Raw genomic sequence first — 25,526 nt, 5'->3', positions numbered from 1 at the left:
TGTTTCACAGACTCACTGTTGAAAAACACCAGGATTTTTTCATGCAACTTATTGGAAGGACTGACAAAAGAAAACTACTGGAGAGAATCTTTTTGGAGGGACTGACAAAAGAGCAGCCAAGACAAAAAAAAATTCAGGAGGAGGATGTTGGAAGTCCTACTAGACATTATCCACATCTATGGCTAGCCCTTTCCTGGGCCACCTTTGGCCCATTAATGTCCCACATGGTGCATGGACCTCTGGGTAATATAGTTGGCTCCAGCAGCTGGGAGTGCCATCCTGAGAAGGGGAAGCTATGAGTGGAGGAGGCTTGGGAAGGAAGCTCAGGATTCCAATTTGGAACGTTTTTGTTGCCGTTAGCTTCCTTGCTGTGACTCATGGTGACCTCGTGGCACAACAAAATTAAACACTGCCTGGTCTTGGGCCACCCAGAAGGTGGGTTGCAGATCAGACTGTTGTGATCCATAAGATTTTCATTACCTGATTTTTGGAAGTAGATCAAAAGGCCTTTCTTCCTAGATATCGGGGAGGGATAATGAACTTTGTCTCTCAGACCTACGGAAATAAAAGAAGACGACCCAAACGAGAAGCTGTTGTTAGTTGTTAGTTCCTGTGGAGTGGATTTCAACTCATGGTGACCCCATGTGTGCACAGTGGAACTGCTCCATAGCATTTTCAAGGTGTGACCTTTAAGAAGCACATCATCAGGCCTGTCTTTCAAGGCACATCAGGATGGGTTCAAACCACCAACTTTTATGGCTAGCGTTCAAATGCTCAATCATTTGCGCCACCCAGGGACCTAAATGAGAAGTGTTGTTGTGTGCCGGCGAGTTGTTTCTGACTCATAGCAACCCTCTAGAGCAGAGTAGAAACCCATAGGGTTTCCTAGGCCAGGTCTTTTCTCTGGAGGAGCAGGTGGTGGGCTCGAACCGCCGACTTTTCAGTTAGCAGTTGAATGATTAGCCACTGTACCACCAAGGCTCCTAAATGAGAAGCACTATTTATTCAGAGCTTGCTACAGCAAGGAAGTCAGCCATCATCACCTGTGTTTGGCAGGAACTCAAAGGCAAGAAGGGAATTGGAAAGCTTTATAGTGGAAAAAACTGCAGGCTTCAGATATGCCGATTGTAGGTTGTTGGGATGGGGAGCTGCAGGTGGGCTAATTAGAAGTAGGGCATCCTATGTGACTAGTTTTTTAAAAAAAGTTTCCATCGAGTTGATTCTGACTCATGGCAATCCCACGTGTGCAGAGTAGAACTGTGCCCTCCATAAGGTTTTCATAGCTGTGACCTTTAGGAATCATGGGTAGAGGCAATTCCACAATGTCTCAGAGCTTGTAAACAGCAGATGACTTTCACATGTTTCAGGCTCCAGGCTCCTTGTATGAGGCAACACAGACTCCCTTGCACTCTGGCTTTGGCTAATGGGGAACTTCAGCAACCCGGCAGTTGGGAGAGGAAGGAGGCCACTGTACTGATTCCAACTCCCTGACTGCAGTTGCTGTATACTGAATGCAAGCCTCCATCCGAAATCAGAGCTCACTTGAGAGGTCCTGTCCATATGCTTCTTTTTCTCTTGCTGGGATCCTGTAACTGCTCTTCCGTCACTCCAGCAAGCCCAGGGATGGTAACCACCTCACTCTTACTAGCCTTAGTTTTGCACTAATACATGGGCTTTCCTACCACCCTGGCATATTTGTTAATAGTTCATTAAATTTTTCTTAAATTATTCTAATTACGGTATGCCATTTCCTCCCACCCCAGACCATGGCTGATAAAGAACCAGAAAAAATCCTTATCTTTCACGGTAGAGTCTCTGTAAGGATTTCAACTCAATAGTACACTTGGCTAGCATTCAGTCAATTCTACCAATGGCATTTTGTTTCCTTTTAAGATGAAAAACAGATACACTTGTGTTTAAGATGAAAAACAAATACCTCTTGAGAAATTCTGAGGTAACCTAACCAAACAATCTCTGTCATGGATTGAATTGTGTCCCCCCCCAAAATATGTGTCAACTTGGTTAAGCCATGATTCCCAGTATCGTGTGGCTGTCTTCCTTTTTGTGATTGTAATTTTATGTTAAGAGGATGAGATTGTAACACCACCCTTACTCAGGTCACCAACCTGATCCAGCATAAAGGGAGTTTCCCTGGCATGTGGCCTGCACCACCTTTTCTCTCTCAAGAGATTAAAAGGGAAGCAAGCAGAGATTTGGGGACCTCACAACACCAAGAAAGCAGTACCAGGAGCAGCGCGCATCCTTTGGACCTGGGGTCTCTGCACCTGAGAAGCTCCTCAACCGTGGGAAGATTGAAGACAAGGACCTTCCTCCAGAGCTGACAAAGACAGAATGCCTTCCCCTGGAGCTGATACCCTGAATTTGGACTTGTAACCTACTTTACTGTGAGGAAATAAACTTCTCTTTGTTAAAGCCATCCACTTGTGGTATTTCTGTTACAGCAGCACTAGATGACTAAGACACTCTCTTTGGAGGGGGCTCACATTCCCCCCTCAGGAAGTCCTCACATGGTTACTTCAAGTTAGGGTGACCAACAGTGCCAGTTTGCCAGGAAACGAAGAGTTTCTGAGACCGCACGACTTTCGGTGTTAAAACTGGGCACGTTCCAGGCAGACCCACATAAATCAGCCGCTCTTTAGTGCACTTGTCATTTTCTCAGGTGATTGTTCACAAGGGCAGGGCAGGGAGAGAAGCTTTAGATAGCAAGATACAAAGGCTAAATTCACTGAACACAGTAAGGGATGGAAGGAAGGAGAAATGATTCCTGTGACTGTAACATTTCTTCTCCAAGTAATAAGCAGACTCTGAGCAGAATTCCAAAACCAAATTAAAAAATATTTTGGTAACTGCGTAACTGGAATGAGTATATTGCCTCCAAAAAAAAAAGGACAACAAGATCCATACAGGTATTAGAGTTCTGTTTATTCAAAAAGTCTCATTCATTTAGGATTCAAACATGCAGGCCTGTTTTAAAAATTAAAAGAATCAGAGAAAACCATGGCTGTATGGTGGTTGCTTTTCATTATTTTAATATGTGATCTTATCTCTGAGATTAAAAATAGAACTTCATAAATTAAGGCACAATTCACTTCTGTTTCTGAATGTTGCTTTATTTAAAAAAGTATTAGAGTATTTTAAATTAGTAATATTATACAGAGGTATTGATAAAAATGTAGGTTAGCTATGCACAAATTCATGTATTTTAGAAAGGTTAATTATAACTTGCATATTTCCAGGTGCAGGCGGAAATCATTTTGTGATACACCTCAAGGAAACAGACACACATACACACACACATCTGTTTTAGACAACTAAGTCAGTACCAACGCATAAGTTAATCATATAGAAATTTTCACCACAGGAAAACATTCCGCCATATCCATTCCTCACAAAATATAAGTCTTTCACAGGTTACTGTATTATTTCTGAATAATATGACCCTCACATGAAGGTATTAGTTCTACCAAAATTTTTTTTTTTGTGAAATAATACATGAGGCTAAGGCGGTAGAAATCAGGCACAGTAGTTCATAACACCTGTTACCATTGAGTTGATTCCAACTCATAGCAACCCTATAGGACAGAGTAGAGCTGCCCCATAGGGTTTTGAAGGACTGGTTGGTGGATTCTAACTGCCGACCTCTTGGTTAACAGCTGAACGTTTAACCACTGGTGCCACCAGGGCTCCGTTTCATGATAACTTACATTAAATTAAAAAGCTTCTCTAGTTAAAAAATATTACCTGAATAGAAGACTTACTTGTAATTAAAAATCTGTAATTTCTCTAGAAAAAGCTTGGCAAGTAGGTCTGGAACCTGTATCTATCATGCTGTAAGTTTAATGTTCAGGTGTTTTCACAAATTCCCATGTTAAAGACTTCTTTCTTGAGCATGCGTTCTCCAGTGTGTGGTGAGCTGTCCATTCTGAGAGAAGGATTTTCCACACTGATTACATTGGTATGGCTTCTCTCCTGTGTGGGTTCTCACATGGAGCCTAAGGCATGAGCTGGTAGTGAAGGCTTTGCCACATTCAGTACATCGATAGGGCTTTTCCCCAGTATGATGTCTTTGATGTACAGTAAGTTCCCTATTATAGAAGAATGCTTTCCCACATTCCTTACATGCATAGGGTTTCTCTCCAGTATGGTATCTCTCATGTTTAATGAGGAATGACTGATAGGTAAAAGATTTCCCACATTCATTACATATAAAAGGCTTCTCACCATTATGAATTTTTATGTGATGATTAAGGGATGAATGATCCCTGTAGGCTTTCCCACATTTATTACATTTATAAGGCTTCTCTCCACTATGAATTCTCTTATGCACAGTGAGTTGTATCTTCTGTTGAAAACCTTTCCCACATTCGTTACATTTGTAGCATTTCTCACCTGTATGAGTCCTAGCATGTAGAAATAGATATGAACTGGTAGTGAATCTCTTCCCACATTTATCACATTCATAGGGTTTCTCACCTGTATGAGTTCTCACATGTTGCACAAAGACTGAGATTGAAGTGAAAGCTTTCCCGCATTCATTACATTCATAAGGTTTTTCTCCTGTATGGATTCTCTGATGGACAATGAGGTGTGATTTCTCAAAGTAGGATTTCCCACAATCCAAGGATTCATAGGGTTTCTCTCCAGTATGAAATTTATGATGTCTAATGAGGGAGGACTAATAGGTGAAGCTTTTTCCACACTGGTTACACTCATAAGGTTTTTCTCCAGTATGAGCTCTCTGGTGTGCAATAAGGTATGTACTCTGAGAAAAGGTTTTCCCACACTGCTTACAGTCATAAGGCTTCTCTCCTGTGTGAGTTTTATGATGTCTAATGAGATACGACTTCTGGCTGAACGTTTTTCCACACTGACTGCAGTCATAGAACTTATCCCTACTATAAGTTTCCTCTTCTTGAGTAACAAATGAGTTAGCATGAAAATTTTCCTCATATCCATTACTTTCAGAGGGTTTATTCTCACTCCGAACTCCATGAAGCACAGTGATGTGTGATTTCTGTCTGAAGGCTTTCACACAATGATTACATTCACAGGTTTTTACTCCGGTATTGGATGTAATATGGCAGAATGACTTTGCCTCTCCATCACAGTTGAATGATTTCTTTCTTGCACAGTGTCTCTCATGAACAACTAAGTCAAAATTATCTTTCAAATTTTTTCCAAGTAAGTCACAGTTATGAGGTTTACTACTTGAAGTAAGCTCAGAGCTTAAACCAAATTGTTTTCTAATACATTTCTTGTGTATTACCTTTGTCTGTGTTTTCCTATACATGGATGGCACTTGTGTAGAAAAACTCACCTGACTTTCCGGTTGCCAATCTATCAGGTCATCATCTTTCCAGAATTTTTCTGAAATAGGATATAATGAACTAGTCTTTGTCAATCTTTCTACTTTATGTCAGAAATACACATATCTTTAAAAATGCCTTGTTGTGGAGTTCACTCCTTAGTTAACAATTTACTCTTCAGTATTACAATCTCAAATGAAAATATTCCCCTCCGTGGGCTTCTAGAAGGAAACTGCAATAGAGAAAGTGGGAGCAAGAAACTATCATTTACGGATTTTAGTAACTGTTATGGATTGAATTTTGTCCCCCCAAAATATGTATTGTAAATCTTAACTTCTATGCCTGTGGTTATAATCCCATTTGGGAATGGGTTGTCTTTGTTATGCAAATTAGGCAGGATTAGCGTAGGGTGTATCTTGAATCAATCTATTCTGAAATATAAAAGAGATTACACAAGGGAGATTACAGATATGGGGGAAGAGAGATGCCAAGCCACATGAACACTGCCCAGGAATAGAAGCTCAAAGAGACAACGACCTTACTCCAGAGCCAACAGAGAAAGAAAGCCTTCCCCTAGAGCCAGCACCCTGAATTTGGACTTCTAGCCTCCTGAACTGTGAGAAAATAAAATTTCTGTTTGTTAAAGCTACCCATTTATGGTTTTTCTGTTATGGTAGCACTAGATAACCAAAAGAGTAACTTTCAGTATTTTAAAATAGTATCTTGCAGTTGCTGGAGAAGATGAAAAGGAGAAAAGAACACTGGACAAAGATGATGAAAAGGTGAACAAAGAGAATGGGAAGGGCACATCAAGGGGACTGGATAGGCAGTAGGTTAACCAGAGGAATAAGCACACAGTTAAGACAGGGGCATTTTTACTCCACAGAGGCCATTTGGCAAGATCTGGAGACTATTTTTGTTATCACAAATTAGGGATGGGAGTTGCTATTGGCATCTACTAAGTAAAGGCCAGCAATGTTGCTAAATATCCAAAATTTCACAGTATGACTCCCCATAACAAAAAATATCTGACCCACAATGTCAAAAGTGCTGAGGTTTAAAAACCTTGGGTGAAAGGGAAATAAGAAAATAAGAAGCAGACCAGAGTCTAGGGTCCTAGAATACCATAATCCAAAACCAAACCAAACCTAGTGCCGTCGAGTTGATTCCGACTCATAGTGACCCTATAGGACAGAGTAGAACTGCCCCATAGAGTTTCCAAGGAGTGCCTGGCAGATTCAAACTGCGGACCCTTTGGTTAGCAGCCATAGCACTTAACCACTATGCCACCAAGGTTTCCGAGTACCATAATAGTATGTTAAAAATCCATTTCTTGACTTCTTCCTCTCTAATCCAGAATGCACACCAGAAACAAATTTATTTTTCTAAACCCCAGTTTCTTGCATGTCTGTCAGATCTCTCTTGTAGACTGGGCCCTCTAAACCCAATCCAAACCACAAATACTACGTATCTACAACCAATGATTCAACTTTTTCATCTTGTTCTGTTCCTTTTCACATAGACTTAGAGACACATACCACGTGCACAAAGCAGAACTGGGATCAGAGGGGTCAATCATCCTGTTTCCAGTATCTGGTTTATTATGGTGCTTTGACTGAGAGACCATCATCTTATTCAGTAAATGGGGACACAGAACCTTCCCTGTTCTTTGAATCTCTAATTTACTTTTCCTTCCACTAGTATCCTGCTTCTGATTATGGGCACTGTGCTCTTCTACAACTCACCCTTTATTAATAATGCTCAGTTTCTTGATTGCTACCTTCCCTCAACTGGGGACATTAAGGATAAGGCCCTAGACCCTGTAACTAAACCTTTACCAATGTTTCCCTTTTACAACGGTGTTTCTACCTAACCCCATATAACATAAAAAGCTTCATTTTTAAATGCTGAAATTTTAAATATTCAACATAGATAGCTACGTCAAATCTGAAGTACAACTGCAACTATTTAAAATATTTAAGACCGTATTATGTCCTCTTAATTACCTCTACTGGTCATAAATATGCTTGAGAAATGGGTGTAGATACTGGGATCCCTCTCGGTGGCCTCCACGTTGATAAATCATTTCATATAAACCAATTACAAACTCAGGAACAGTCAAGAATAACTCACAGAATTAAAATTAAGGGAGAGAAATAAGCCTCCCACATTAATAGTGGAAAAAAATAAGAAAACAGAATAGGTTTTGAGTTTTAATTACATAGGAATGATGTGGGATAGGTTTTCATGGATGGGATAAAGTAATAAGGCTCGAGTTAATCTAAGACGAATTCAGCAAAGAATTTCACATGTATGAAGGTTCATAAAGAAAATGGTAGAAATGGTGCTATTTGGTGACTGGAAGAGAGAAATCATTCTGGAAAGGCAAACGAGGGCTGTGTTATGAAGGTTCACGAAAGAAAAGGACTATATGACCTTGTATAGGGAGTACTTTTGAGTTTCACTTTGTCAGGAAGTTCTCACAGTAACTGGGATGGCTTAGAACGGTGGTTTCTAAACTGTTCTACTAAGTTTTTGACCCCAGCGATTCTGAAGACAGTGCCTTGGCAGTCACCACTGGGTGCTTCCCAAAGGAGCCCACAAAGCTTTACTGCTCCCAACCAGGTCTGAACCAGGGCAACTCCACATTTATCTGCAAGGTAGCGGAGTGGAGGGACTGCAACCAAACCACTGAGGTTTAAATCCCAGCACCTCTACCTACTGGCTGAGTGACTCTGGGCATGTTACTTACCCTCTGTGTCTCAGTTTCCTCATCTGTAAAGTGGACATACAACACTATCGCATAGTATTTTCTAAAGTTAAAATGCGTTAATACACGTAACGTGTTATGAACTCCAAACAGCCCATAGTGACCACTTTGAGTACAGTTAGCCCCCATAAAATCTGCTGCCACTGAGATGACTCCAACTCATAGTCACACTGTAAAACAGAGTAAAATTGCCCAATTGAGTTTCCTAGTCTGTAAACTTTTTAGAAGCAGACTGCCACATCTTTCTCCTGTGGAGTGGCTGGTGGGTTTGAACCGCTGACCTTTTGGTTAGAAGCCAAGTGCTTAACCACTGCACCACCAAGGCTCCTATACAGTGAGCCCAGTATTGCATATTCCTATATGAGGCAGTGCCAGGTAAGACTTCATATGGAAAAGATGTCTCATGCCTAAAAAACAGTTCAAAACCACATCAAGAGAGAGATTTGGAAGGGGTCGGGTATCTGAGATAAACTGTCAAGACAGGGCTCAGTAGGTACAAGATTTATACCAATCTGGATATGAGGGTATATGTGATCAGCCTTCGGAAACATCACTAGACACTGAAGACATGAAGAATATAAGAGATTTTAGCAATGGAAACAAACTGAAGTAAACGTGGGGAAAAAGGACAAATAGAAAGGTAACTTAGAGAAGAATCAAGATGACTCTGTGGTTGCCAGGCCTAGGCAAGCCAGGAGTGGAGGAAGAAATCATAAGAGCAAACACTGATTTCTGGAAGGTCAGTGAGGCAAGGGGGCCATTCTATAAGCAGAGAAAAGACAGAAATGGATTTCACGTATGTCAGGAAGATAGGGGAAGAAAAGTTGGGACCTAAAGCCCTGGTGGTGTAGTGGAAACCCTGGTGGTGTAGCGGTTAAGTGCTATGGCTGCTAACCAAAGGGTGGGCAGTTTGAATTCGCCAGGTGCTCCTTGAAAACTCTATGGAGCAGTTCTACTCTGTCCTATAGGGTCACTATGAGTTGGAATTGACTCAATGGCACTGGGTTTTAATGCCACATAATAATAGCCCAAGCTGTTCAAAATGATTGCTTTCATCTGTCCATTCACTTAACAAATATTTGAGAACCTACCATGCACCAGGAACTATGCACATGGAATAAACAATTAGGAAGAAATGCAAATTAAGGTCTGTGTCCTTTTGGAGGTAGAAATTGAGTTGGAGAGGCAGACATGATGAAATAACCACACAAATATGGATACAAATAATGAAGCAAAGGTTCTCGCCCAGATGGGTGGTCAGGGAAGGCGTCCCTGAAGAAGTGTTATTTGTGAAGAGATGTGAAGAATAAGGATTCATGGGCCAAGTGGGTGGTGAGAAGGCCATGTGGCAGGCAGGAGAAGAGGAAGTAAAAAAGAAGAGTGGTGCAAGATAAAAGGTAGTGAGCTAGGCACATCGCTGACCAGGTTAGGCCATATATCCCGTGTTAAAGAGTTTAGTATTTATTCCAAGAGCTAAGAGGAGTACAATTTTAAGGAAAGGTGCAGGGTATGGAACCCATGTTCAAATCTGGTTTTAATGTGGCAAATGGATTGAGGGGCAATGAGGATAAAAGGAGACCCAGTTAGAAAGTTAAGGCTGAATTTGAGGTGCTGGATGACAATACCATGGTTTAGGGAGGAAGTAGTGAATTAGAGAAGTGGGCAGATTTGCGAGGCATATAAGAACGTAAAAATGACAATTCTGTGTCTAATTGCACAGGGGGGATGAGGAGAGGGAGGGAACAAGAAAGCGGAGGATTTCTGGCTTGGGTAACTACACAATGCCATTTACTGAGAGAAAAACTAAAAGTGGAATAGCACCTGGGAGAGGTGGGGAGAATTTTACGATCTTATTTAGGTCAGGGGGAGTCTGAAGTATCTATGAAACATCCCCCTGGGTATGGCAAAAAGGCAATCAAGTTTGAAACTTCGAGGAGAGATCAGGACTGGGGAAACACATTTCAGTATCTTCAAAGTAAGGAAAGGTAACTCCAGATAAGGGTGCAGATGGGGCTCAGGGAGACCAGAGAGTCAGAAATAAAAAGGATCTGGGACAAAGTCTATAGAAAATTTCAAAATTGAATGGGTGGCTAGAGGTGGCTGAGCCAGTGAATTAAAACAAACAGAAACAAAAACAGAGAGAAAGGAGAAAACAAGGAGAGATGTTACAGAAGCCAAGGAAAGACAATGTTTGAAAGACAGAATGGTCAACAGGGTCAGTTTGGCCAATGGCCAGCAAGACAAAGACAAGATTATATCATGAAGAGAGTCAGTGATGATCTTGGCAAGAGCAGCTCTAAGGGTGGCACACCGTAGCAAGGAGGTGCACAGGGCAGAGTAGAGGTTTGGGAGGTGAAGGCAATAGAGTAAGGAAGTGGGGTAAACACTATACAGAAAAAAAAAACAGCCCCAGGTGGCTCCTCAGTTAAGAGTAGAGAAGGGAGGGAAAAAATAAAAAAGTAAAGGTTGGAGAAGCCCAGGGAAACGTAAGTAAGATCATGGTGGTGACGTCTGTCACTCAAGCGGAAGTGAGAGGGCATCTCAAGAAGGGCAAGGACAACAAAAGCACACGCACATGAAAAGCAGCTGGTAAGCAGTGATGTCAAAAGCTAGGAGAGTCCAGGCGGGGAGGAGGCAGCAACTGCTGAATTGTGATTCCAGGGATCAACAGGAGACAAAGTAAGAAAGCAGTCCTTTGAAAGCGTACATGTGAGGACTTATATCTGAAAGGTGGGACATGGAAGGAACTAGAAAGAGCAGGACTGGCAGATGTTGAAATAGGGAAGACAGTTGCAAAAGCTTGAATGCAGAAGAAAGATGACAGTGATGAAGATACTTGTGAAAGGGAGACTAATGAAGAAAACAAAGTCACCAATGATGTAGGCAGGGCTGGGAGAGAGCATACATGAAAGAGAGGCATTTCTTCTTTTAAACCCCAAAAAGTTAGAGACAGAAGTTGGGAAGAAAAACATTGGAAGGTGTCATTCTTGTATTTGGTTCTTTAATGAGTTGTGTTTGGCCTTTTTCAGAGGTCTGGGACTTTGGAACTACATTTCTAAAGCACCAACCCCTCACATGAAAACCATGCTCTTACTTCCAATATTACTTCCACCGTCTCTCAGCTGCCAGGTTTCTAAGGACTCACCTGGACAGCCCCTCCTTGGCAGTGCTCCCTGCTCCGTCCAGGGCTCCCCACCTTGTTCCAACTTAAAGATCACATCTGGCTTGGTGCACTGACACCCTGTTCGCGGGAAACAACATAGTAACAGTGACTTGGCTTTGCTAAACTCTTTTAAAATTTATGATCTCCATTCACACTAGGAGGTAGATTTCCAAAGATAAGCGATTAGGAATTTGCTTAAAGTCACCCAGAAGGTAAGAGCTGGGTCAGGAAGACAGCCCAGATGAAGTAAACTCCTGGGCCCACGCTCCTGACTACTACTCAACACTGATGCGAAGGAGGCAAAACACGTTGTCTATCTACAATATACTTGAGACCATTCAATTGTGAGGCATGAAACATACCTATGAGCAAAAAAGATTAAAAATCTTTAACCCTCAAAACTCAAGGATAACACCATTAAGCATTCTAAGGGTGTCCCAGCTTCCCACACGTGAGACAGGAAAGGCCTCGAGTGGGCTGGGCTCTGAGTCCAAGGTGAGCTGCCCTTACCCACAGAAAGCAGGTTCCCGTAGGTCTCCAGCATCACGTCTCTGTAGAGGACCCTCTGAGCTGGGGCCAGCTGCTCCCACTCCCTCCGAGTGAATCTCACAGCCATATCCGTAAATGTGACTGAGGCCTACAACAACATAGCCTTCAGTCTCAAGTTATCCACTTTTAATTGTGTAGAATTTGTTATAAACCTGAACTCTACGGTTCTCTGTTGAAATTACAGTTGAAGCCAGAGGCCGTAAGTTCCAACAGCGGGAATAATTATTGCTGTTATGAGGTGCCATCAAGTTGATTTCAAGTCATAGCGACCCCACACGACAAAGTATAACTGCCCCACAGGGTTTTCTAGGCTGTTATCTTTACAGGAGCAGATCACAGGGTTCTCCCATGAAGCCCTGGGTGGGTTCGAACAGCCAAATTTTTGGTTAGCAGCTGAGTATTTAACTGTTGTACCACAGGACTCGTTCGGAAACAATTAAGAGGATGGGGAATTGTTGACAAACGTGATATCCAAATACACAGCACATCTGGCTATTACATCTTTAGAGATAACAGTGAACACGGAGAATATCTCCACGCCATTGAAAAAAGTCTATATTAGACAGAGGATAGGTATTTCTTACCAGATTTATTTTGTACCGTGTAATCACTAAATTAAATCCTGGCTAATTTGTTTGTAAGAAATTCCACTCTAGCTTAGTCAGTTTTGTTTTTGTTTTCTGCTGCAACGGTTTACAGGCATATAATCTTTCACCTCAAGCTATGACTCTTACTTTTTGTTGTAAAAAGCTATTTCCTTATTTTTTTCTTATACAAATTTGAACTTACTCAACATTTTGGTAACATTTAAATCATTTACTATGACTTCTCTGATCTTACAATTATCCAAGCTAGCTGTATAAAAAGGAGCCCTGCCGGTGCAAAAGTTAAGCACTTGGCTGCTAACCAAAAGGTTGGTGGTTTGAACCCAACCAGTGGATCCGCAAGAGAAAGACCTGGCAATCTGTTCCCAGATTACAGCCTAGAAAGCACTATGGGGCAGTTCTACTATGTCACATGGAATTACTAAGAGTTGGAATTGATTCGACAGTACCTAACAACAGCAACAGCCGTATAAAACTTGTGTACACTGTCTTAGAGGTCAACATGACACATCATATATAAAACAAAAAACCAAACTTGCTGCAGTCAATTCCGATTCATAGTAACACTATAGGACAGAGTAGAACTGCCCCATAGGGTTTCCAAGGAGTGGATGGGGCATCTGAACTGCCGACCTCCTGGTTAGCAGCCAAGCTCTTAACCATTACACCAGCAGGGCTCCACATGTAGTGCCACTTATATACCCAGCCATGTGAATGAACCAAAAATTATAATAGAAATACCCTGCTGCGTGCAGCCATACACTAAAAGGCATATACATCCAGTGTCTACTATGGACCAAAAAGGTAGAATGACCAGAACTAGGCATAGGCCAGATGCGGGAAGGATGAAAGGAAAAAGGGCATATGGCCGAGAGGTGTACAGCTTGGGCAACTAGGCAGAAGGTAGTGGGATGCAGAAATGTTTTCCAGGCCCCTCAGTATGTCTAAAGCCAAACACATCCCTTAGCCCTCTCTACCTCCACTCCTCAAACCCAAGCATTATGGGTAGTTTCTACAGATACAAAAGAATATTATGCAGCCAATAAAAAGAACAAGTGTGTTTTGTCTCAATCAACCTTGAGGATGGCCAAGATGTATTGTTAAATAAAAAAATTAAAATAGTGACCAGGAAAACAAAGGCCCACTCTGTGTGAAGCAACAGAGTAAAATGGTTAACGTAATGGATTTTGGAGTCAGACTACCTGGACTCCAATCCATTTTCCCACACTTACCAATCCTGCAACTTGGGGCTAATTTCTTAACCTTTCTGTGCCTTAGTTTCCTGATCTGTAAAACCAGGATAATAGCAGTATCTACCCACGTAGAATTCTGACAGTTAAAAGAGCTGATCCACATAAATCAATCAGAACAATGGCCGATTCATAGTGATACTATATGTTTGCTTGCTCTTAGGGTTATTGTAAGGTGCTTGGGTGGCCCAACAGTTAAGCACTCGGCTGCTAACTGAAAGGCTGGCAATTCAGACTCACCCGGTGGCTCTGCAGGGAAAAAGACCTGGTGATCTGCTCCTGTAAAGATTACAGCCTAGAACCCTAGGGGGCAGTTTTACTCTGTCACATGGGGTCACAATGAGTAGGAACTGACTCAGTGGCACCACCACCACCAACATGACTATTATGGGAGCATCTGCTCAGCCATGGACACGGCCACACACTACACGCATACCGGCTCAGTGTACATGAATACAGGGAGGGTCTGGAAATATAAGCAGTGGGTAATGGCTATGAGAAACATGCAGCCTAGATACAAGGATGTGGGGGTCCTCTGTAGACCACCACCACCAAAATGCTTTGAGAGGGAATTAGGTTGCAGTGAGAAAATCAAAGGCCAGAGATGGATCCTGGAAAGCAAAAATGTTTAAGTGATGGAGGGAAGGCAGAGCCTGTGCAGACAAAGAGCAGAAAGCCACAGAAGCCAGTAGAGGACCTTCAAGTCAGAGAAGAGAACACCAGTACACAGGCCCAACAAGGGGATGAAGGGCAAAAGGGACCTTTCTGAGACCTGCCCAAGTCAGGTGAGGTGGTGGAAGACATTCTGGTCATCTGTGTAGTGAAAGGGACACAAGGATGTGGAGACAGAAACCTTACACAACATATTCATGAGGTGTATCTCTGAGAGAAAGAAGGAGAAAGAAAGGGCAGAGCTTGAAGGGCAGGCAGGGTGGAAAGAGGCTGGGAGTGAGACTGGGGACCTGAACACAGCTATAGATTATAAGGAAAGAGTTGATCAAGAGATGTTAAAGACTGAACAATGGGGGTATAAAGGAAGTGCTAGACAAGTTGGGAGGGAAAGTGGTCAAAAAAAGAGGGGAAGGGGTATGCTGAAGGAGAGACCCCCTTTCTCCTCTGAGGCTCTAACAAGGCCCAGGGAGCTTTAGTATTGTATATACAAACCTTCCCTGGAGAACACAACTTCAAACAATCTGCAGATTACCCTCAGTTATAAGCCCTTCTCTGAGAAATACTTGCAGAGCTCTTTGTAGAATACTCTAGGCCTTCCAATCCTCCAGATAATCAAAGATTTCTATTCTAGTATCAACCCAAACCATGAGAGAACCATGTCTTTGGACTTTATCATTTTTTCTGTTTTCTCAGAGTCATTTTTTTTTTTTTGGCATTATAAACTCACTTTGTGATGAGGGTCTAAAATTGCCACATAAAATCTGATACAGAATTACTTACCTTTCTGCTACTTCCTCAAGATGAAGCCCTACCTAAAATATTTATTTGTTATTTTCTCTTTCTTTCTTTGGTTTATACCTAAATCCTGACAACTTACTCCATGAGACACTGTCCTGGGTACCAGGAACTCCACAAGAACACACTTTTCATGGTCAGTTTTCCTGGGAACCCACATTCTAGTTGGGGAAACAACCTAACAAATTGTAAGAGACCAGTACTATGAAGAAAACAGAATGGTTTCCCAAGGAAATCATGGAGCACTCTGGCTGTATTTCATCCAAGAAAGACTTGTTCATTCTTCTGGCGGTCCATTGTGTATTCAGTATTCTTCGCCAACACAATTTAAAGGTATCAATCCTTCTTTGGTCTTCTTTATTCATTGTTCAGCTTTCACATGCGTATGAGGCGATTGAAAATATTATGGCTTGGGTCAGGCACATCTTAGTCCTCAAAGTGACATCTTTGCTTTTAAACGCTTTCAAGAGGTCTTTTGCAGCAGATTTGCCCAGTGCAATACGTCGTTTGATTTCCTGACTGCCGCTTACCAGCAATCCAAAGATACTTTAGATAGAGTAATCTAAGCAGGCTTCTCTGAGGAAAGACACTTAAGCTGAGACCTAACTGATAAGAAGACAGCCATGGGGATGATCTGGGGGAAGAGCAGTCCCAGCAGAGGGAGCAGACAGTACAAAGGCCCTGAGGTGGGAACGAGCCTGGTCTGTTCAAAGAACAAGGCCAGGGTGGCTAGAGTATAGCAAGCTAAAGGAAATAGTAAGTGATGAAGTCAGAGGAAGGCAGCTATTCAGTGGCGAGGCTGGGCAGGAAGGCTGTGCTTATTATCAAGGTGACACAAAATCAGTAGAAAGAGGAGTTTAATCTGCCTTTCAGAAACATGACTTGGACTGCTGTGTAGAGTGTGAATTGTTGGAGGCCAGAAGGTGTGCGTCAGGGTTGGATCCTTTCACCATTCTTACTCAATTTGTATGCTGAGCAAATAATCTGAGAAGCTGGGCTATATGAAGAACACAGGACCAGGATTGGTGGAAGATTCACTAACAACCTGCGATATGCAGATGACACAACCTTGCTTGCTCAAAGCGAAGAGGCCTTGAAGCACTTACTGATGAAGATCAAATACTACAGCCTTTGGTATGGATTACACTTCAACATGAACAAAATCCTCACAACTGGACCAAAAAGCAACATCATGATAAATGGAGAAAAGATTGAATTTGTCAAAGATTTCATTTTACTTGGATCCACAATCAACGCCCATGGAAGTGGCAGTCAGGAAATCAAACAACATATTGCATTGGGCAAATCTGCTGCAAAAGACCTCTTTAAAGTGTTAAAAAGCAAAGATGTCACTTTGAGGACTAAGGTGTGCCTGACCCAAGCCAAAATATTGTCAATCGCCTCATACGCATATGAAAGCTGGACAATGAAGAAAGAAGGCTGAAGAAGAATTGATACCTTTAAATTGCGTTGGCAAAGAATACTGAACACACAATGGACCACCAGAAGAATGAACAACTCTATCTTGGAAGAAATACAGCCAGAGTGCTCCTTGGAAGCCAGAATGGTGAGACTTTGTCTCACATCATTTGGAGGGACCAGTTCTAGGAGAAGGACATCATGTTTGCTAAAGCAAGAGGGTCAGCAAAAAGAGAAAGATCCGGATTGACACAGCGGCTGCAACGATGGGCTCACGCATAACAATTCTGAGGATGGCACAGGACCGGCAGTGCTTTGTTCTGCAGTACGAGGGGTTGCTATGAATCAAAACCAGTTCAATGGCACCTAACAAGAAGAATGGTGGAACAATGGTTAAGTGCTCGGCCGCGAACCAAAAGGTTAGTGGCTCAAAACTACACAGCGGATCTGTGAGAGGAAAACCTGGCAATTTGCTCCCATCAAGATTACAACCTAGAAAACCCTATGGGGCAGTTCTCTGTCACATGGGTTTGCCATGAGTCAAAATTGACTCAATGACACCTAACAACAGAATAAAAACAGGAGAAATGGTTGGGAAGCTGCTACAGTGGTCATGGCAAAAGGCAGAGGAGGCTTGGAACAGGCAGCTAGCAGTGAAGATGGGGAGAGCAGATAATTTGTGAAGTTCAGGGAAAAGAACTAACAGGCCTGCTGAGGAACTAATGTGAGGGATAGGGGGATTCAAAGATGACTCCTTGATGCTATTCCCCAAAATGAGAAAGATACTGGGGAGGAACAAGCTGGGGTACAGAACCTCAGACCTAAATGTCAGGATAGCTCCACATGCCCCGAGGAGTTGGGATTGAATTTAATACACAGCGCTAATCTCACACTGGACTATGTTTCCCATTTGCTTTGGCTTTCAACATCCCAACCAAATTGGCACATCTACTTTAATTAAATGGACAAGATAACATAATCTGTGTATCAGCATTACATGGCACCCCAGCCAAAATATCTCAATCCCTCCATTATTTTCCTGTGTACTGACTGTTACTTACTTTTTCAATTTAGTTGTGGCTTCTTGTAAATCATAAAAAATCCACTGGAGCAAAAAGGAGGGTAACAAGAAATAAATCAAGACTCACCTGGGACTTGGTCTTTTCAAGGTGTTCTCGGGAAATGGCAAAATCTGAAGAAAGTGGAGCTGGGGAAAATGAAGGAGCCATAAAAAACTAGACTTATACCTACGTAGACAACCAGCTGGTCTAAAAAAACCACCCCCACACTGGCTGACGTGACTCCACCATGACAAACTGGCATTCAGATACTTCTTGATAGAACACAACATCACTACTGCACAGCTCCTGTGAAAAATGCCTAACCTGAATCAAAGAACAAGGAAACATCAGACAATCCAACCTGAGACACACACAAATGTGGCAAAATGTAACTAACTGGCGATTCTAGTGAAAAAAGTACATAGGTATTCACTTAACTTGTTGAAACTTTTGGGGAAGGTATGCATTTTCCAAAATTAAAACTGGCCCCAAAACCTTGAAAATACATGAAATAGAAAATATATTAACGCTTGTCGTCACCATTACTGTTATTTTGCAAACATCAAAATAACTTTTTAAGCTTGGGCTCTGAAATTAGAGTTTATTTTTGGTTCAGTGATGGAGAAGAGTTCAAAAAATGTGTTTACCCATAGCTGTTGCCACTGACCAGCCAGCCTTCTCTCACCTGTCTTGGCTTCTCCTTTTTCCTGGGGATACAGTGCCCACCCATTTCCTCCTTCCTTGACGTATTCTTACCTGGCTTATCACCATTCTTACTCAAACTCTCCATCACTTCACAGCTGCTTAAAGCTCTCAGGGTCTGAAGACATATCACAGAAATCTTCCTTTGCTTGGACACCAAGGTCCCGGTCGGATTCAGTCCCAAAGGCCCTGAGACACTGCTGGGGCGCCAGGCTCTGCCCTCAGAGTAGAGAAGTAAGCTCTCCATTCGGCCGGCCGGCTGCTCCCGGCGTCACAGGAGTCATGGCTTTTCCTGTGGGCTGAGGAACAAATTCCTGTTTGCTGGAGACTTCAGAACTCGGTGACTCACTGGGAAGAGGACTGAGGAAGAGTCAAAGTGAGAGAAAGGGACAAAACCAGACCCAGAGGGCGGGAGCCCTCGGCAGCGAGCGCGGCCCTCGGACGGCGACCATGGGGCGACCACGCGTTCCGGGGCCTGGCCCGACACGCCGCCCCGCCGGCTACCTAGGGAAATGCCGCGCAAAGGGGTCAGCGCCGCCGATGGGGGAACGGTGTGGGGCTGTCCCGGAAGTCCGTGCCTGCCCAAACCACTGAATCCCGGTGCACCCACCGCCGGGCTTTTTCGCCCTCGCTCCCTGAGGGAGGAGAATCAGTCCTGCGCGCACACCCCGCCCCCGTCGCACACCCCGCCCAGACGCCAGCCCTAAATGGACACGCGCCCCGCCCCTGGCTCAAGTCCCAAAAGCCCTGGTTTACTGACCGAGACCGGAAAACGGATGGCGGCGGCGGCGAAAAGCGCGTGCGCAGACCGGACGAGCGGCCGCCCCTCTATGGGAGATGGCAGTTTCCGTAGTGGTCCGCGAGCGCGCCGCTGCCGAGGGGACAAAGGTCTCGGGGGTGACATCAGGTTTCGCAAAATCTGAATTGAAAGCTAGAAAACGGAATCTCGCTAACATAAAAAACAAGTACAAGTGGAAAAAAAAAACCGGAAAGATTTCTTTTTAATATCGAATTGTGTAACGCAGGTAGTGTACACGAACTGTCAAAAAAAAAAACAAAAAAACCCAGAATGTCAAAATCTATAGCAGGAATTTAAAAATGGGTAATGACATCTGATTCCTGTCACCGGACGTGAACACTGTTTTCATTTGTTGTACTCCCTTTCCCACGATTTAATTTGCGTTTTAATGTGTGTGGGTTCATCGTAGGAGTCCTGAGTTTGACACAATTAAGAGCTCGGCTGCTAACCAAAAGGAAGGCAATTCGAATCCACCAGTTGCTCCTTGGAAACTCTATTGTGTCGTTCAACTCTACCCTACGGGGTCACTACGAATAGGCTGGACGGCAACGCCTTTTTGGTTTGGTTCGTTATGATTGGCTCATTCAGTTTAAAAAATCCTCGCGTTTTGCCTGTATTTTAAGGATTTTTAAAAAATATAAATGGAAAATGAGATCACAATTATGTTGTTTGGTAAACATTTTTTAAAAACTCATTGCATCTTGTTCTCTGTTTTTAAAAAATAAGCTTCCTCCCAGTCAGTACCTTAATCAGCAACATAAATAAGCTAGAAAATTAAATAAAAAATAGATGCAATTCAGAAGAAAGCTATAAAAATATAAAATACATAGAAATAAAAGGATTAGTTTAAAATAATATATTAGGGAAGCACACTTGCAGGATATATGACAAGTGCAACCTAATGTCTACCCTACCCCTCCACTCGTTGTCATGGGAGTGGATTCCAACTCAGCGACCTTATAGGGCAGAGTAGAACTGCCCCATGCAGAAGCAGACTGCCACATCGCTCTCCTGTGCAGCATGGCTGGTGGGTTCAAACAATGGCCTTTGAGTTTGGAAGCCAAGCACTTAACCGCGGTGCCACCAGGGCTCCTTGACAACACACAAGCCATAAAGAAAATGGGTCGCACTAAGAAGTAAGCCAAGAATCTGAAAAAACATTCAAGAAAGAAAAAATAATGTATGACCAGTAAATTCAGTTAAAGATGTTCAAACCCCCTGGTTCTCAAAGATGTTAAAAATAAAGCAATGAGATAGTATTGCTTCCAGCTATAAGATTTACAAAGATTAAAAGATTGATGATATACTGTGTGACTGAGACAGAGAAAGTATGAATAAAATGGAAATGGCATATTATGTTTTTTTCCTGAAATTAAATATAGAAAATTTTAAAACTGGAAAAATGAATCTGACAATACAATGAAATACGATTACTGATCAGGGAGCTAGTAATTGATGGGTTCAGTATATGAAAATTGTCAGGCACTACGCTTACGATATTTGCACTTTTCTATAATAGTTTGATATAAAGTTAAAATGTTGGCAAGGAGGCATTCTATGCAGAATGTAAACTAATTCTTGTATAAATTATAATAATTATAGTTTATTATTTTAATGGGCCCTCGGGCTCAGAATTTGGTTAATCATAATCCTTAATTTATGTTGTATTCTCATCATTGTCCCATGCATTACTTTAATTTATTTTTTAGGTAATACATACGTAATGATTGCCAGTGAATTTACCACCCAATTCTCAAACTAGAACTACATCTAGTATCCCTCAGAGGTAACCAATATCCTAAGTTTTGGGTGTGTTACTTCTTTGTTTCTAATAAGCAATACAATACTTAGAGTGAATATACTATACAATAAATATTTAATACCAATTAACTTTATTATACAAATCATAATATTTAATACTTAGGTGAACATAAAAATGTGCATCAAAAATAGAAAAAAAATTGGTAAGTACAAATAGCAGAAAATTATGCTCCAGTTTTCCAGACAAATTTGGTTTAAAAAAATAGTGGAAAAAATTACGTGTATAGATGTGAATAACATTAAACTATTAATGTTTTAAGTAAATAAAGTGTAAAAGTCCCCTGGTAAGTTTGTTATTTTCCTGATTAAAAAATATTCTCTTCCAAAAATGATAGTTGATCAAATTTTATTTGTGAAAAGTCAAATACATCAATAAAAATTTGTCTTACATAAGCGCTCAATATTTTTAAGTTATACAAACACATATGTTTAATAAAAGAAAACATTCCATTTTACTCTTATCCTGGTGCTAATTGAAAAAGACAGATTTTCAAAAGATCAGAGCATGAAAATCAATTTTAAAAGAATACATGTGTATGTAATAGATATTGATTAAAAAGATATTTAAACTCAATAGGACTCAAAAAGGTGCTTCCTGTGATGGTTTAGGTGGTGGTGGTGGTGTTTGCTGCCATTGAGTCAGCTCTGACTTATGGTGACTTTATGCATAACAGAACAAAATGTTGTCCAGTTCTGTGCCATCTTCATGATCTTTGATATGTTTGAACCCATTGTTTAGGCTATTGTGTCAATCCACCACATTGAAAGTTTTCCTTGTTTTCACTGACTTTCTACTTTACCAAAGATGTCCTTTTCTAATGATTGGTCTTTCCTGATGAGGTTCAGGTGTAGGGGTTGGTATAATTTATCAAATCACTATCACTTTGGGGAAAAGGAGCTCTATCTAGGTCTTTCTAGATTAAAAGGGTCCGTGTTTCTAAGAAAGAATGTAATTATTTAAGGTGGGACTTTAGAATCACCGAAATGACTCAATAAATGGGTGGTACCAGCTTGAGCTGATTATATAAAGCCCAGCCTCCAGGCTGATTACTCTCCTAGACATCGGAAACCAGGATTCTCTCCCAACAAGGACAACTTTTTAAACAGTAAGTTCCCCTCACACCTAACTGAGGTTTCCGTGGTTTGGGGAGGATATTTGGGTTAAAAACCTAATGGACTTGTCATAAGTTGTGGGAATTCCATTCTTTAAACTTTTAAATAGCTAAACTAGGGTCAAGGAAAACCAGTTTCTCTGATGTGATGTTATGAAAATGTGTTATTTTTTTGTGTGTGTTTGAGCTCTGGGAATTTCAGAAAGGTGCAGGCATTTAAGAACTAAACAAGACACTTTTTTATTTTTAAAAGGTAAAGGGAAGGAGAGATTAATTGAGGGAGATGAAGAGAAGAAGAGGAAGATAGAAAAAAGAGACTATGGGAGACATAAGGAAGTTCAGAAATCTGTATCTGTCTGTCTTGTCTCTAGGAGCCCTGGTGGCACAGTGGTTAAGTGCTCAGCTGCTACCTGAAAGGTCGGCGATTCAAACCCACTAGCCACTCGGTAGGGGAAAGACGTGGCAGCCTGCTTATGACCCCTGTGGGGCAGTTCTACTCTGACTTATAGGGTCGGTATGAATTGGAATCGACTTGAAGGCAAAGAGTATCTACCTATCTACTCATAATGTTTATTTTTTGAATGTTTCATCATAATTTTTCACAGCATTTTTTTATATATTCTATACTTTATCCTCTCTGACACTGAAAGCACCTTCATATGCGTTAATTTACATAATTCATTAAAGATATATAAAATCAGATGTGGAAACTAAAAAAAGAAAAAAGTTTAGAGTTCAAAGTGTTTTGGGGATCAAAGCAACTTCCAAATTTCTCTCTCCAGACTGAACTTTCTCCTGAAGTTGAGAGAAGAACATTGCAGGGAAAGGGAACAGCAAAGACTCTCGGTTGGGAGCTTGCCTATCCTCTTCAACATAAAGAGCACTACCACCAGTTGCCATTGAGTTGGTTCTGACTCACGGGTCATGGGAACCACATGTGTGCAGAGTAAAACTTGGCTCCATAGTATTTTCAAGGCTGTGACCTTTCAGAAGCAGATTACCAGACTTGTTTCTAATGATCTTCTCTCTAACAGCCATCTCAGACTTCATATGTCCCAAACTACTCCTCCCAGTTTCCCTCGGCTCAGGCAATGGCAGTGGCAAATGGTAAGGTAGAGGAGCAGCAAAAAAGAAGACCTTCTATGAGACGGATTGACACAGTAGCTTCAACAATGCGCTCAAACATAGCAACGATTGTGAGGATGGGGCAGGACCAAGCACTGTTTCATTCTGTTGTACATAGGGTTCCTGTGAGTTGGAAATGACTCACTCCATAGCACCTAACAACAACATGACAACAAATCCAGAAAGCATCTTGGACTCCAGGTTTCCCCTCATCACCTACATCTAATCAGGCTGGAGATTCTGTTGGCTTTAACTTGCAAAAAAATTTAAGAATCTGATCATTTCTTGGTCTACCCTACCACCGCCACCTTGGATTACTGAAGTGTCCTCCTAACGAATCTCTCTGCTTCCACCCTAGCCCTGCTTCACCCTGTGCTCAACAGTCTCACCTATGTGATCTCATTAAACATTTCATTTACCTGCTCAAAACCTTTCAGTGACTTCCTGCATTACTTAGGGTTAAAGGTACAGGGACCTACAAGGTCCTCTTTATAATCTGGCCCCCTCTAAGGCCTATGACTTCATCTGTTGCTCCTTTCCCCTTTGCTCACTCTTCTCCAGACACTCCTCCCTCTCTATATTGAGGATCCCCTGGGTGGTACAAATGATTAAACACTTGACTACTAGCTGAAAAGTTTGGGGTTGAAACACACACCCAGCAGCACCTGGTGATCTTCTGAAAGTTCACAGTCTTGAAAACTCCATGGAGCCCAATTCTACTCTGCACACATGGGGTTGCCATGAGTCAGAATCGACTCGATGGCAACTGGTGGTGTTGGTGGTCCTTATCTTGGATAGGATAGGCAAGCTCCCAACCCAGGGCCTTTGCTGTGCCTTCTGCCTGCAATGTTCCTTTCTCAACTATCAACATTGCTCTACTTTGCGTCAAGTCTTTACCCAAAAGACATTGCATTGTCTCAGTGAGGCCTTCTCCAACTACTCCACTTAAAATTGTAACCTGATCCCTGCATTGTCTATTCTCTCTTTCATTCTTGTTGCCATGGCAATAGTCACCATCTGTTATACTATATATTTTACTTGTTTCTCATCTCCTGCCTCTTCATGAGGCCAGTGATATTTTGTATGCTTTGTTCACTGAGCCTAGAGTAGGGTCTGGCTTTCAGTAGGTACTTAGTAAATATTTTTTGAATAATTGAAAAATTAAATGAAAATATTCTAGTTCATCCTACCAGTACATACTGAGCCCTTTCTGTAGGCGATGTTTGGTGGGTGGAGAAGGGTCAGGGTGATATTACAGGTAATCCTTGATGTACAATGTATTTCAGTTATGACGAACCACACTTACCACCAACTGTATTTTTTTTGTACATCTTATCGTTAGTAGTATGTACTACGTACGGTGTTGTAGCACGTAATTTGCTGATGTTATTATTCTCAGATGTTCACTTGCAGATGTTCAGTGTTATGATTTACTCTTCAAAACACTGCTGTATAGCAGGCAATGATGAAAACTAAAAACAAAACAAAAAAGGTAAGGTATTCGACTTACGTCAGAACTGACTGATGACAGAGTTGGAGTCGTTGGAACAGAATCCTTGTAAGTCAGGGACTACCTGTAGTTAGACATTCCGTCAAAGACAGAAAAATCATATCAAGGTCTTTCTACTTTTTTTTTTTTTTTTAAAGAAAGCAGTGAAGAAAAGTGGAGGTTGAGGAAAAGCAAAATAGATTGAAATCAGTTGCTATTGAGTTGACTCTGACTCAAGATGGTCCCATGTGTGTCAGGGTAGAACTGTGATCCATAAAGTTTTCAATGGCTGATTTTTCAGAAGTAGATAGCAGGGAGTCAGGGAGTCCCTGGGTGGTGCAAACAGTTAACATGCTGAGCTGCTAACCAAATGGTTGGAAGTTAGAGTCCAACCACAGGTACTTTAGAAGAAAGTGGATTTAGGAGTGGCTTCATGGGTCTAATTAAAATAGATAAAACAGATTATCAGTTTCCCAAGGCATCAGGGCAGGTCTAGTCTAATCTTTTTAAGAAGTCAGTTCTAACTATACTGAAGAACAGAGAATTTCCTCTAGGGCAGCTGTTCTCAAAGTGTGGTCTATGAACCTCCAGGGGGTCTTCAAGATCCTTTCAGGGGACCTGCAAGGATAAAACTATTTTCTTAATACTTAGACATTATTCTCCTTTTCTACTATGTTTACATTTGAACGGATGGTGCAAAACGAACTGTGGGTAAATCTGCTGTTGTCTCAACCCAAAGCTAGCCAGTGGTACAAGCCAAATTTAAAAACTTGTCGCTGCTGAATTGATTCTGACTCACAGCGACCCTATAGGACAGAATAGAACTGCCCCATCGGGTTTCCAAGGCTGCCATCTTTACCAAAGCAG

General features: G+C 41.8%; 1 protein-coding gene across 1 annotated transcript; it reads right to left on the bottom strand.

Annotated features, from left to right (window-relative positions):
• Positions 1-583: 583 nt before the first annotated feature.
• Positions 584-18,967, bottom strand: LOC104845427 (zinc finger protein 883-like). The gene is given in 6 exon segments (XM_064293418.1): positions 584-5,388; positions 11,243-11,338; positions 11,771-11,897; positions 17,699-17,757; positions 18,368-18,612; positions 18,924-18,967. Coding segments are annotated over 5 exon segments (1,974 nt in total). The 5' UTR covers positions 18,561-18,612; positions 18,924-18,967; the 3' UTR covers positions 584-3,889.
• Between the last annotated feature and the right edge of the window lie 6,559 nt (positions 18,968-25,526).

This window comes from Loxodonta africana, chromosome 11, assembly GCF_030014295.1.
Source record: "Loxodonta africana isolate mLoxAfr1 chromosome 11, mLoxAfr1.hap2, whole genome shotgun sequence".
NCBI lineage: Eukaryota > Metazoa > Chordata > Mammalia > Proboscidea > Elephantidae > Loxodonta > Loxodonta africana.
The sequence above is the reverse complement of the archived record's forward strand: the minus strand, read 5'-3'. Positions and strand labels throughout refer to the sequence as shown.